General features: G+C 38.7%; 1 protein-coding gene across 1 annotated transcript; it reads left to right on the forward strand.

Moving 5' to 3' along the window:
* Nucleotides 1-12,083: 12,083 nt before the first annotated feature.
* Nucleotides 12,084-15,085, forward strand: LOC116418470 (uncharacterized protein C9orf85-like; the record flags this gene model as incomplete). The annotated part of the gene is made up of 2 exons (XM_031934226.1): nt 12,084-12,158; nt 15,011-15,085. Coding segments are annotated over 2 exons (150 nt in total), but the record flags the coding sequence as incomplete, so codon positions are not given.
* Nucleotides 15,086-15,406: the final 321 nt, after the last annotated feature.

Raw genomic sequence — 15,406 nt, forward strand, 5'->3', positions numbered from 1 at the left:
AATCTGATGAAAGATTCAAAAGAAGGAGGATGCACATGCTCACAATAGAGTGATACCTCTTTAGGAAGGCCGTAAGTGATGGTCATAGGGAGCTTCCTAAAATACGGCGACTTAATCTTACCACAAGAGTGTGAGTCAGTGGGTCTAGGATATAGCCCAGTAATGGGTGGAAATGAAGCAAGTTTGCGTGTGATTCTCTCCATGACCGCAAAGTTTGAAAACCACTACTGTCGAGAAAGGGGGCACTGGGCATGGTGCTTATGTTCAGAGACAAACTTGGAGAATGAGCACGTGACATGACCTTACAGCAGAGCCACAGCGAAGGGACTTCCCTGAGCTATCTGAGGCAAGGCTGGGGCAAGTGTTTTGCACAGCCATTACTTTCCCTTCATTTGTGAAGGAGAACAAGGTTAAGAACAAAGAGAAGAGACTGCTGAGGATGCTTCTAAGGCTAGAGATCATTGTGGTTTTCATTTCAACACAGATCTGGGAGGAAAATGGGCAAACACACCACCACCGCTGTCAGTTTGTGGTCCTGTAGGGAGGTCAGCCCTAGTGAAGCAGCTAACACTGTGGTGTATATAACTTGGGGTTCATTGTCATGCATCAAGGAAGAATTCTGGACATGAACACAAGTGAATAGGTCAAGGAGTGGAAAGTTTAATAGACAGAAGAAAGGGAAGAGGAGTGCAGTTCCTTGCGAAAGACAAGAGAGACGTCCAAAAAAAGGCAGGCAGTGGACTGCAGCCAATTTTACAGGCAGGCTGCAGAAGGTGTTGTCTGATTTACATAGGGCTCACAGATTGGTTCCATCAGGTATGACATCTACATAGTGCATGGGGGAAGTCTATGCCCCACCCTAAATTTCTTATGCAAATGGGCTTTCCAATTGATCAGCACTACCTTGTCTGTTCCTTTACAGTACGTGTGGCTGGCAAAGAAGGGAAGACGGAGCCACCATTTTCAAAATGTCTAGTCCTTAGTTCCTGCTGGCATTCTTCACCCATGCGAGCTCCCAGATTGCAGGCTCCACTTTGTTAGAAAATGACTTGCGGCTGCTTTTCATTAAAAAGAAAAACCTTATCAAGGACTCCCATGCCCTTGCTATCTGCCTACGTAATTCCTTCTTAACTCCTATATGATCAGGGAAGCCTTCCTGAAGATGTGAGTCCCCCTGAGGAATGGGAATTTTTCAACCTCAGGTGTGTCCCCTGCCAGTTTGTGCTTTTCCCAGCAGAAATCATCCAGGACTGAGGCATTATACAGGCTGCATGAATGGGTGAGATGTCCAAATGGGAATCTTCCTGAAGCACTTACAGCCCGAAAACACGGCAAGCATGCCACACACTCCCACCATCTAAAACACAGGCTGTGTCAGTCTGTTTTGAGGGCTATATTGGAAGACCTGAGACTGGGTAATTTATGAAGATGAAAGGTTTAGTTTGCTTACATTTCTACAGGCTGTACAGGAAGCATGGTGCTGGCATCTGCTTCTGGTCAGGCCTCAGGAAGCTTCTACTTATGGTAGAAGGTGAAGGGGGAGCTGGCATGCTACATGTGAAAGTGGGCACAAGAGAGAGAGAAGTGAGAGTTCCCAGACTCTTTTTTTTTTTTCTTTTTTTTTTTTGAGATAGGGTCTTGCTTCTATTGGCCAGGTTGGAGTGCAGTGGCATAATCTCGGCTCACTGCAACCTTGGCTTCCCGGGCTCAAGTAATTCTCCTGCCTCAGCTTCCCGAGTAGCTGGGATTACAGGCATGTGCCACCACGCCCAGCTAATTTTTGTATTTTTAGTAGAGACGGGGTTTCACCATGTTGGCCAGGCTGGTCTCGAACTCCTGACCTCAGGTAATCCACCCACCTCGGCCTCCCAAAGTGCTGGGATTACAGGTGTGAGCCACCGCACCTGGCCCTCGAGTTCCCAGAGTCTTTTAAGCAACCAAATCTCCTGTGAACTCTGAAGTCACTCAAGTCATTCATGAGAGATCTGCCTCTTGATCCAAACACTTCCCACCAGATCTTACATCCAACACTGGGGATCACATTTCAACATGAGATTTGGACAAACATTCAAACCACCACAGGCCTTGTAAAGAGATGACCAAAAATGGGATTTGTGACCCGAGGCCTGGCATGTAGTTAAAAGAGTAAACCTGAGGGCCTTTTGTAGACAGTCCTTGGAGGGTTGTGTCTCAGCCAGGAGAGGAAGGTTTCATTGTGAGGCCATGACCCAGGTTTCTCAAAGTACCTGAAGCACTCCAGCAGGGGCATAGGGACAGGGGCCATGGCTGGAGAAGCCTCAGGAGAGCGCTCTGTGGCCAGAACTGCTTCACTGATACAGCACAGCCTGGGGCAGTGTTGAGACCTTTCTCTCCCAGTCTCTGCTCAGGCCATTCAAGGTCTCAGCTGAGAGTGAGAAAGAATCCTATTATAACCTTCTTATGATATGCATTTAAATGCAAACAGCCTTGTGTAGTATGGAGCTGTGAACCTATAGAAATAAACCCTTAATGACTCAAGAGTGTGGAATTGTCTTGTGGACCCTGCCACTCAGCTCAATAACTGTAGACTTGTCCCGAGCTTAGGGCCTCACTGGCTCTTTGTTTCTCTCTATATAAAATGAGGCCCACTGGGTAAAGTTTTTGACTCTCAAAGCTTATTGGCAAACCAGAACTGTGACAATAACCTGAGGGTAGGGCTTGGAAATCAAGGACTTAAAAATCTCTTCAGTTGGCTTTGGGTACCTTGAAGGTAAGCAGCCCTAAGGCTACTTCCCACACTCAAATTCTATCAATTCTTTAATCAGACCACCTTCCCAATCAACAGATTACACCCAACCTGGCGCTGAGGAGGACAGGACACAGGCTGGGAAGGTCTGGTTAGTGGAGGTGAATCTGAGCACAGCCCTCCCAAGTTAGGGTAGGTGTGGGGGTGGTTGCAGAGGCAGGTGTGGTTAGAGATGAGTAGAAAAAGTTACCTCTGTCTCCCCAGGACCACATGTTTGGTAGTGTTTAAAAAAAAAAAAATCAGGGAAATAAGATGGTGGCATAAAGTTTTGAGAGAAAAGAACATACTTTGTCTCAGCTATGCTGTACTTGAAGCACCAGCAAGATATCCAGGAAAAAATAAAACTTTTTTTTTTTTTTTTTTTTTTTTTGCTTGGATTTTTGCTTGCTCTTTTACCCAGGCTGGAGTGCATCGACATGATCTTGGCTCAATGCAGCCTCCACCCACCTCCCCAGTTCAAGTGATTCTCCTGCCTCAGCCTCCCAAGTAGCTCGGATTACAAGCATGCACCACCATGCCGGACTAATTTTTGTATTATTAGTAGAGATAGGGTTTTGCCATATTGGCTAGGCTGGTCTCAAACTCCTGACCTCAAGTGATCTGCTCACCTCAGCCTCCCAAAGTGCTGAGATTACAAGTGTGAGCCACCATGCCTGGCCAAAACATTACTTTTGAAAGGCTTAATCATCTGGTTAAAGATTGCACACTGAGGCACAAAATATTCTAAATAAGTCTGGAGAGGTGTCTAGGTAGTTGACATGAAACTCTATCCTGTGTCCACCAGAGACTAATCCAATTTATAAAGACTATACTTTCAGTGCAACAAATATTTATTGAGTTCCTACTATATGTGAGAGACAGACCAGCTGTGGGGTAGATTGGCCCTGCCCTCAGTAAGCTGACAATCTGGTGGATGATACAGCTGTGCAGGGTGTAGGAGCATCATTCCACTGTTGCAATGACTACAACCTAAACGCAATGATGGAGAGAAGGCTGTAACCCAGCCTGCAGGGGGCCAGAGAGTCTTCTGTGCTGTTGTTGCTTTTCTTCCCTTTTTGTCACAGTCTTTGATGTGCATGTCTCTCAAGCTTTTGACTCTTAAAGTTTGTTGACAAACAAGTTTGGGTGCTAACAAAACGACCAAGAACTTCAGGACCAGCTCACACCATGAGTCTTATAAGAGAAGTTTTGCATTTCCCCTTTCTTTTCACAAAGCCACTAAATTGCCCAAAACTCATGGATTAGAATTACAATTTGGACACTCCTTGGGCAATTCAGAATCCCTATGAATGTTGTATGTCATTGAACACTGATAGGAATTTTCAGTTGGTAAGAATTTCTGCTAGGCTGACAGCAAGCTATCTCTAGCATCCGTGAACTGGCAGTCTGTGTTTTTCTAATTCCCTTTTCTCAGACAGGTTAGCTCTTCAAATCTCTGGGCATTCCATACAGGTGTCTGCTCTTGATGCTTGCCTCACACAAAATCATATCACATCTCCTCATTGGGTCTTGAACTCTATCCTGTAGTCTTGACATCTGAAACACCAGTGAGTCCCCATAAGTTCAACATTCATTTATATTATTTTTTTGTTTTTTAGATGGAGTCTCTCTCTCTCACCCAGGCTGGAGTGCAGTGGCACCATCTCAGCTCACTGTGCCCTCTGCCTCCCAGGTTCAAGTGATTCTCCTGCCTCAGCCTCCCATGTAGCTGGGAATATAGGTGTTGCAGGAATCAGGAGACTGGAGAGACCAGATGGGTGGAACAGGAGGATTTTATTTAGGTGGCTGCTGGCTTAGCAGATTAATATCCAGAGGCTGAGCAACAAATGAAGACAGGGCTTGACTTTTATCCATGCAATCAAAGGGGCATGGCTTGCCAGCGGCGTGAAACTCGTGAGGTGGGGAAAGCAAGCTTACTGAAGCAGAACAAAGGCAGTTAATCAAACTGTGACAGGTTCCTAACTCAAGCTTACATATGACTCTTACTGTGCAGGCCAGGTGGCTGTTATCTAGGGTTGCTCAAAATGCCTGCACAGCCTTATCTCATGTCCTTCACTATGGCACCCAGATGGCTGTGATCTAAGCTTGCTTAAGCATGTCTCATTACCTCCACAGTGCTACAGAGACATACAGACACTAGTTACATAAAACAGGAATCTATAAACTCATAAAACTTGCAGAGCAGCGTATAATTGCATGGAGTAGGGAGGGATTCAAGGGGGAAGCTGGTCATACCAAAGGAAAGAGGGAAAATTTGTTTTTCCTCTCACATGTCTTGCTTCACAGGCACATGCCACTATGACTGGCTAATTTTTTTTTTTTTTTTTTTTTTTTTTAGTCGAAACAGGGTTTCACCAATTGGCCAGGCTGGTCTCGAACTCCAAACCTTCAATGATCTGCCTGCCTCGGCCTCCCAAAGTGCTGGGATTACAGATGTGAGCCACCCCACCTGGCCTCATTTATATTCTTTATCAGTTTTAGTTCCTTTTTTGTTTCTAGCACTTGGAAATTATCTATCTATCTATTTATGTAAGCATGGATATAAACAAAAGTACCATACAGAGCTGTGTTTAAAGTTCAGACTTGGATGATTCTTATGCTTGAAACCTGGCACTGCTATTTACTTCTCTATTTTGGACAATTTATTTATTTCTATGCTTAAGTTTGCTCACCATGGAGTTGTTTTTAGATAAACTCTCTTTGTTGTGGAGCAATGTTAGGTTTATAGGTAAGTCTCAAACATAGTACAGAGAATTCCTTATACCCAACACGGAGTTTCTCCAATTGTTAACATCTCACATTAGCATGTACATTTTCTGTCGCACAATCCCATCCTAAATCCCATGTTATATTTAGTCCTTATGTCTTCTTAGGCTCCTCTTGGCTGCGACAGGTTTCTTAGATTCACCTTGTTTTCTGTGAACTTGAAAATTTTGAGGAGGGCCAGTCTAGTATTTTGTAGAATGTCCCTGAGTTTGAGTTTTGTTGATGTGCTTCTCATGATTAGGCTGCTGTTGCGGGATTTTCTCAGAGGAAGACCACAGAGGTAAAGTGCCATTTTCATCATATCACATCAAGGGTACACACCAAAAGCATGACTGATCACAGTTGATGTTGACCTTGATCACCTGGCTGAGGCAGTGTTTAAGGTAATGTGGTATACAAGATGGGATCCTCGGACAGAGAAAGAACATTAGATAAAAACTAAGAAAATCTGAATAAAGAGTAGACTTTAGCTTAGAATAATGTGTTATATTGGCTCATTCATTATGACAAATATACCACACTAGAGTAAAATGTTAATAACAGGAAAACTCAAGTGGGATTTTGGGATTCTCAGTATTATCTTTGCAACTTTCTTATACTCCAAAGCTGTTTTACATTTTTGAAAGTTATAAATAAATAAATAAAATTATGAAGAAAAGAAAAACTTACTGTGTTTTATCTTTTTAACCCTTCCCTTTCCCAAAACCCCTGGCAACCACTCTTCTATTTTCAGTCTCTATTGTTTTGTTTTTTTAAGAATGTCATATGATTGGAATCATGCATTATATAGCCTCTTCACACATACTTATTTCACTTAGCAATGTGAATTTATGATTCTTCCATTTTGTTATATGGATTGATAGCTCACTCCTTTTATTGATAAATAATATTCATTTTATGAATTCTATCCATTCATCTACTGATGGACATCTTGGATTCTTCCAGTTTTTTACAATTACAAAATATTTGCATGAAGATGTTTCTGTGGACATAAGTTTACAAACAAGTCAGAAAAATACCTAGGAGCACAATTGCTGGATCATATGCCAGTAGTATGTTTAGCTTTGTAAGAAGCTGCCAAACAGTCTTCCAAAGTGGCTGTGTCATTTTGCTTCCCCACCACCAATGATGGTAAGTTCCTGTTGCTCCACATCCTCTCCAGCAACTGGTATTGTCAGTTTTCTGGATTTTAGCCATTCTAATAGGAGTAAGATTGTATTTCTTGGTTACTTTCATCACGGGCATTTAATGAGAACTGAATGTGATTGCCATTTAGTTAATTTTTCCTCCTATTACAGGATTTATGTGTTGCAGTTATTATATTTTATCCAGGATTTCTGTGTGTATTAGTAGACCCAATCCCATCTACATCAACTCAGTTCACCATGGAGATATTTCATTTCATGAAATCTTTTGCTGCTCATTTAATATGAACTTAAGGCAATTTCTCAGAGCCAATACTCATGTTTCTGTACAAGTTATTATTTCAGAGACAGACACATTCCAAATTAAACATGAGGGATATTTGCTATTGATATGATACCCAGCTGTCTAAAAGCTTATCTATAAACGTTTGCTGGGTATTCTAATGAGCACAGTAAATGTTCGTGTGTGTGTGTGTGTGTGTATGCCTAATTTATTCTATCTTCTTTCCTCACTCATTTGTCTTGAATTGAGTGATTTAAACTTGACATAAGTACTTAGGCTTCTGAAGATTATTCAGGTGAATTACGCATAAGCAACTTGGAGACAAGTGACACCACCAAATCTGCCTGCCAACGTGTTGATGCAATGAATGTCGCCCTTGTCTTTTCCTAGTTTGTGATGAGTCATCACCTCATCATTACAAAATGACTGAGTTTGCTAAATATGTCATCTTGTCGCTGAGGTTTTGATTTAGTTGTAGTTAGTGCAATACGTTACACTACATGTTCATCCCTTATTGAAATTGGCATCATCACAACTACCATATTATTTTCTATATTTTTACTTAAACAATCATTTTTTAATACTCTCTGTCAAGCCAAGTTTTAAACAACAACCTCAGGCCTCTGTTGAGAGAGATAGGATGTAGATTTTGTCTGCCTACATTAAAGAAATGGGAAAATTGTGCCAATGTAAAGCATTCAGAATAAAACAGAATACTCTGCAAGTTTTTGGGGGCTAATGATTATGAACATTCCTTATCCATAACATGAGATGGGGAAGAAATGGATCAATAATATGAGTTACTGCTGTTAGCCATGCCAAAGCAGTGGTGTGGGAAATTCTTGTTGACCTCTCAAGGGGAAAACAGATGAAAGCAATCCTCTGGTCCACTGTAGCCAAATAGACGTGGGAAATTTTGTGTGTCTCCAAAGTTAATGGAAAGGCTAACTTTTTCTGCAGTATCAAGACAGATCTGTAATAGAGAGTAAAGGGTAAATCTAGAGTCTTACAAAACTTTATATCCATAGGAATTCATACTCTCTCTCCATTCAATTCAGAGTCATGGGTTCCTTGTGTTTCAAAAAGCACATAGCCAGTATTATCTTTGCAATTTTCTTGTATGGGGAAGAAACAATAGAAGAGGCAGCTTGGATGAGAGAATTATGGTTACTGTATTATGGGTAATAATTAAATCATTCTATTTCAGAAAATAAGATGAACTTTATTAAAAGACTGAAGCCAGGAGATAATCTACTCAGAAATAGTATATAAATAAATTATTAGAAAACAAAAGATAACCAACAAAGCACTGATAAAACTGCATCAACTGTCATCCACATGGAATAGCACCAATTCACATAAATATTGTTAAAGTGAGTAGATCAAAAGCTGAAAATATAGAGGGAATTTCTTTTCCGAGGAATGGTGTAAGCTGACTTGGAAGAATTCAGTCTGTTATGCTTGAAGTAAGATCATTTTTTTCTTACATGTGCACTTTCTGAATTAACTCTAACACTGCTGAGTTAGTAAAGAAATCTTTGAAGAATGTGGATATCCATCATCCTCTCCTCCTGCCAACCACATGAGTTAAAAAATAAAAGCCAGGAATAGGAACAGCTCCAGTCTCCAACTCCCAACACGAGCGACAGAGAAGACCGGTGATTTCTGCATTTTCAACTGAGGTACTGGGATCATCTCACTAGGGAGTGCCAGACAATCGGTGCTGGTCAGCGGCTGCAGCCCGACCAGCGAGAGCTGAAGCAGGGCGAGGCATCACCTCACCTGGGAAGCGCAAGGGGGAAAGGAATCCCTTTTCCTAGCCAGGGGAACTGAAACACACAACACCTGGAAAATCGGGTAACTCCCACCCCAATACTGTGCTTTAAGCAAACGGGCACACCAGGAGAATATATCTAACATTCTTGTTTTTATAGTTTGGGTGGCCTACTTTGGACCCAAGTACATGTATAATAAATGAAAAAAACAATATGTGAAGGCAGTATTAGAGTTGAGATTTTCAACACACCATACCCCAGAAAATCTAATTTATGATTCCTGTGGTAACAGTAACTCTGCCACGCTGCACATTATAGTAATCACTGCAGTGAACACTATAGTTACAGCTGCAAGATATTTGGGGCTGTAGCAGTTTATTTTCCATTGCTTGAAATAATTTCAAAAAAAAATTCTCATTTGGGGCTCTGCTTTTAAAGTTTGTTTCTATTGAATGGTGGTGAGTAATATTGGAAAGTAAGAGAAAAAAATAGTTCAAAGACTCTGGTGAAAGGGAAGCTTGAAAAAAGTAGTTTTCTTTAGTGGTCAACAACATATAATATACAATATATACACACACACCCCCCCCCACACACATATGTAAGGTACTGTGAGATTGTAAATTGGTTTAAAAAAGTGTTTCCCCCTAGTTATATGTAAGGGACTGTGAGAGTGTAAATTAGTTTAAAAAAGTGTTTCCCCCAGTTACACAGAGTTTATATATACATGCTCACACAAGAAATACACACACACACACACACCTGCTAGAATGTAAAATGTAGTAAGTAGTCAATCCATTCAACTTTGTTGAACTAATAAACCAACTAAGATAATAGCATTCAAAAATATTTCAAGAGTTCAAAGAGGAAACTCATAACTTTTGCCTATATCTTCACAGAGAAGCTAGATGTCATGTTTCGGAAGGTGGGACTTGAGTATAAAGTTAGATTCGCGATGTCACCACCAATTAGACTGTGACTTTTGCAAGTGAATGGACACTGTCAGTTGTTTTTCCACTCCCCATCTCCTCCTCCCTAACAGAATGCCAAACGAGTTTGGATATCCACCTTCCTCCAAGGGATATCAGAGAAGGATGACCCAGAGCTATTGGTATAAACTATTTAGCGAAAGTCAGCCAACATATCCTACCCTTTCACTCTGGAGTGCTCTAGCCAGGAGCATTTTACCCAGTTGTTGCCAATGGGAAATTAGGTAGCTCTATAGAAGGTGTTTCTAAGAAAAGGTCCTTGACCCTAAGTCATGGGCCCAGGGGTAGATAGTCTCTGTCTTTGCGCTGGACATTGCAATTCCAGTTGGGCTGCCTGAACCAGAGGGAAAATCCAGTGAACACAAAGGATGTCAGAGGAGAGAGAAGGAAAACCTAGGGTGGTTATGCACATCACGAGCCTCATAATCAGTTCTAAGATGTTGCCTTCTCCTGATCTTTCCATTATGGAAAATATTAAGTTCCTTGTTTTTAAGTCAGTTTAAGTAAGAGTTTTCTACTACTGATTGCCAAAGTCATCCTTCCTGATAATGTAAGTCACCAAACTCTCTGAGTTTTAATTTCTGCATGTATTAAATATACTTGAAAATGTCCTGTCTTCCAGAAAAATCTGTGCAAAATACTGTGAATTAAAAGGCATTGTACGAATACAAGGCAAACAAACAAATTGACTTTCATATATACATTATGTATACCCAGTGCTGTGCTATAGTCAGCATATACCAGCTCACAGAAAGCCCATTTTCAAATGTTTAGGAACTCTGCAAACTCATTGACATCACATACATTAAAATCAGCCATTCTCTAGTACGAATACAAAACAATTTGCTTATCCATTCACCTGTTGATGCATATTTAGTTTTTTATTTTCAGTCTGGGCTATTACAAATAAAGCTCTACAAACGTTTATGTAAAGCCCTCTGCATAGACATGTTTCCATTTCCCTTGAGTAAAAAGCTAAGAGTAGAATGACTAGATCATATTTTCAGTCTATTATTTACTTAATGGAAACTGCCAAATTGGTTTCCAAAATGGTTGTGCCATATTATATTCCCTTCATCGATAAGCGGGAGTTCCAATTTCTTTACATCTTAGACAACAGTTGAAATTCTTAGTTTTTTGAAAAAAATTTTTAGCCATAATAATGAATATATAGCGGTATCACATTGTGGCTTATATTTGTATTTCTCCAATGATTAATGATGTCAAATATATATTTATAAGTTTATCTGGTACTGGCCTTGAAGGGTCATACTTTTGCCCATTTTTGGGAGTTGTTTCTGTTTTTATTATTGAGTGGGAGAGTTTGTTAACACATCCTCAATACAGATTCTTTATGAAATGATATTTTCTCTCAGTCTGTAGCTTGCCTTTCATTTTTAAAATACAGTGTCTTTCAAACAGTAAAAGTTTTAATTTTGGTAAAAATAATTTTATTCTTCTTTTGTGACTCATGATTTTTATGTCGCATAAACTGTTTATGAAGTTTTTATATGCCCCAGAGTTGCAAAGTCTTGTTCATATTTCCTTCTATAATTATTATATTATAATGATTATGCTTAGTGTATAATGCATTTTGAGTTAATTTTGGTATGTGGTATGATGTAAAAGTCAAGATTTTCTTATTTATTATAAACATGAAAATACAGTAGTCCCAGGATCTTTTGTTGAAAAGGTAAGTAATACTTTCTTCCTTGAATAACCTTGGCCCCCTTTCTGAGACGCAGTTGAACATAAAAATGTGAATTTATTTTTGGACTCTATTCTGTTCCAGGAATCTAGTATTTATCCTTACACCAATACCACAGCTGCATCATATAGTTTGAAGTCAGCTAGTGTGACTTCTCCATCTTCTTTGTTCAAAATGATTTTTGCTACTTGTGGTCATTTTTATTTTTCACATAAATTTTAGAAGTAGTTTGATAATTTCTAAAAAAAGCTTCTGAAATTTTGATTGGAACTATGTTTAATTTATAAATTAGTTTGGGGAGAACTGACATTTTAATGCTTTCTTTCAATATATAAAAATATTGTATCTCTTGATTTGTTTTATGTCTTTCAAACATTTCTTTCAGCAATGCTTTATAATTTTCAGGGTATAAGTTTTGCATGTATGTGTTAAATTTATCCCTAAATATTTCACTATTTTAGTATAGTCTTTATTTCAATTTAATTATTTACTTATTTTTGAGATGGAGTCTTGCTTTGCCACCCAGGCTGGAATGCAGTGATGTGATCTTGACTCACTGCAACCTCCACCTCCCGGGTTCAAGCAACTCTCCTGCCTCAGTCTCCCAAGTAGCTGGGACTATAGGCACACACCACTACAGCCAGCTAATTTTTGTATTTTTAGTAGAGATGGGGTTTCACCATGTTGGCCAGGCTGGTCTGGAACTCCTGACCTCAGGTAACCCACCTCCCTCGGCTTCCCAAAGTACTGGGATTACAGGAGTGAGCCACTGCACCTGGCCCTTTATTTCAATTTTTAATTATCCATTGCTAGCGTGTAGAAGGCAACCAACTTTTTTTGCATGTTGCTCTTGTGTGCTATCTTGTTTATCTTTAACACTCAAATAAGATATTACTATTCTTTATACATTCAATGATATTTCAGATTTGTCTTCAATTACTTTGCTTTTCTTTCTTTGAAAATCAGAAAATTTCCTTCTCAGATCTTTACTCGTATTGTATAAGTATAGATTTTAGTAAGTATCTGTTGTGGTAAACTCAGTTTTTGTTTGGCTAAGCATATCTTTAATTAGTTTTTAATGATCCTTAAAGTAGACATAAAATTTAAGAACATTTTTCTTTTCAGAAAGTTTTATAATGATAAGTAGATATATGAAACTTTAAGGTAACAAAATAAAACATAAAATTGTTACTTGAGTGAAGAAATAAAATGCTGCTAGTACTTTAGAAGTTCTATAGACAAACTTGTTGCCAAATCTTTTGTCAAATAATAAACTGCTGGGAGCAAGCCCTCCCGAAATCTGGCCATAAACTTGCCCCAAAACTGGCCATAAACAAAATCTCTGCAGCACTGTAACATGTCCATAATGGCCCTAACGCCCAAGCTGGAAGGTTGTGGGTTTACAGAATGAGGGCAAGGAACATCTGGCCCGCCCAGGGCAGAAAACCGCTTAAAGGTATTCTTAAACCACAATTAGCATGAGCGATCTGTCTTAAGGGCGTGTTCCTGCTGCAGTTCACTAGCCCAACCTATTCAATTAATTCGGCCCATCCCTTCATTTCCCATAAGGGACACTTTTAGTTAATTTAATATCTATAGAAACAATGCTAATGACTGGCTTGCTGTTAATAAATACATGGGTAAATCTCTGTTCGGGGCTCTCAGCTCTGAAGGCTGTGAGACCCCTGATTCCCCACTTCACACCTCTATATTTCTGCGTGTGTGTCTTAATTCCTCTAGCGCTGCTGGGTTAGGGTCTCCCTGACCGACCTGGTCTCGGCAAACCATCCCAAAACTTAATTGCTTACAACAAGAGCTGGTTATTGAGCTCAGATTTATGTAGGACAATTCTTTTCACTACATTCTATCAGCTGATCTCTGATGAGATTACTCATGCGGTTTAGCTGGGGGCTAGACTGACAAGGATGGTCTCAGCCAAATGTCTGGTATTTGGCAGGTAGTACCAAGGGCTGATTGACAGACAGTTAGGACACATGTCTTCTCCCTGATGTGACCATTCATCTTCCATCAGCCTAGTTCAACTTTTCAGGGCTCTAAATTTAGCAAGAAAACATACCCTGATTCTCAAGCACTTTGAAAGTCTCTGACTGCATTGCACTTGATATTGTCCCATTGGCCAAAGCAAGACATGTCCCCATCCAGATTTAAAGGTGGAGATCTAGATTTTCTTTATTCATGGAGCTAGAAACATTTTCAGCCATTTTTGTAAATTATCACATCTTCTTATCCATATATAGTCAAATGTATATATATTCATACATATTAACACATATTCACATATACTAATTTCCTTTCCAAAGAAAAGAAAGCAAAGTAATTGAAGATAAGTCTGAAATAACATTGCATGCATAAACGAATAGAAATAATACCTTATTTGTGTTTTAAAAATAAGACAGAATACAAGAGCAAAATGCAAAAAATACACTAGAATCATAAGAATATTCTCACATATTGTCTACTAAGCCTTTTATAGATAATATAATTTCATTTTCATATGTATAATCAGTGTCCTGATTATTTATTGAGTAGTCCACTGCTTCCTGAGTGATCTGAAATGCCATCTCTGTCACAATTCAAGTGTGTACTATGAATGTGGGCTTCTGTTTCACTAATTTAAAAAATCCTTTAGATTATGAAATCTTCTGAAGTGTAAGTGTGCATTCTATTCCATTAATTTCTACTCTTATTTATTTCCTTCTTTCTTTGAATTCATCCCCTTATTTTTCTAATATATTATCTCATTAATTTTATGCTTTTTCAAATAACATAGATTTATGGTATATATTTCTGAATTCTATGTTATCCATATTCTCCAAGTCATTTGTGTACAAATTTTATAACGGTTTAATTATACAATTTTCTAAATTTTACTATGATTTCTCTTATTATTTAGAATTCTACACATATAGAGATTTACTAGTTTTAAAAGCATTTTTCTAATTTAATTAGATTATATTCTGAGAATGAGTTTGGATGGTATAGCAACACTTCAAATTTTATTAAGACTAACTTTTATATATGTTTCTTATTTGCTTGAGAATAACATTATGTTTCATCTATATAATATAGTTGATTTTGTTATTCTTATCAAATATGGATAGAAATAAATGGCTAGATAGAGGTATTCAATATTCTGCAAGTCAGGAAAACAGAGCTTCATGGTTTGTTCTTAAAATCTTTTCATGTTCTAGTAGATTTATTTTTTACTTTCAATTACTGAGAGAGGCATGTAAAAATCTTTCACAATCATAATTGTGACTTTTTCCATCTTTACTTTAAATCTGTCTGTTTTCACTTTGTATGTTTTGAAGTTGGTCGCACAGGTTTAAAACTATCGTGTCTTTTTAAACAATGGAAACTTTAATGGTATGTGTTGACCTTCCCTGTCATTATTCATGCCTTTACATTAAATCTGTCTCTTTAGATGCTAGTATAGTTGCTCCAGTTACTTATAGTTAATTTATAGTTAATATTCGTAAGCTATACCTTTTCTGTGTTTTTTTTTTTTTTTTGAGACGGAGTCTGGCTCTGTCGCCCAGGCTGGAGTGCAGTGGCCGGATCTCAGCTCACTGCAAGCTCCACCTCCAGGGTTTATGCCGTTCTCCTGCTTCAGCCTCCAGAGCAGCTGGGACTACAGGCACCCGCCACCTCGCTCACCTTTTCTGTGTTTTAACTTTGAATATGTATATCTCTTTCCAACAAAATAAATTTATAAAATCCATTCTGATAATCTTGGTCTTTTAAATGGAAAGTTTGGTCTCTTTAGATTCATAACAATTACTGATCTATTTTGAATTATTCCTCCCATCTTATTATGTTTTTGCTATTTGTCTCACTAATTTTTGTCTTTTTCTTACTTTCTTAATTGACGTGTTTTGTTCTTTGCTTTTTCTCATTCAATTGCTTTTTTTTCTATATGCTTAGAAGCTGTTATTTT

Source organism: Piliocolobus tephrosceles, chromosome 15 (assembly GCF_002776525.5).
Source record: "Piliocolobus tephrosceles isolate RC106 chromosome 15, ASM277652v3, whole genome shotgun sequence".
NCBI lineage: Eukaryota > Metazoa > Chordata > Mammalia > Primates > Cercopithecidae > Piliocolobus > Piliocolobus tephrosceles.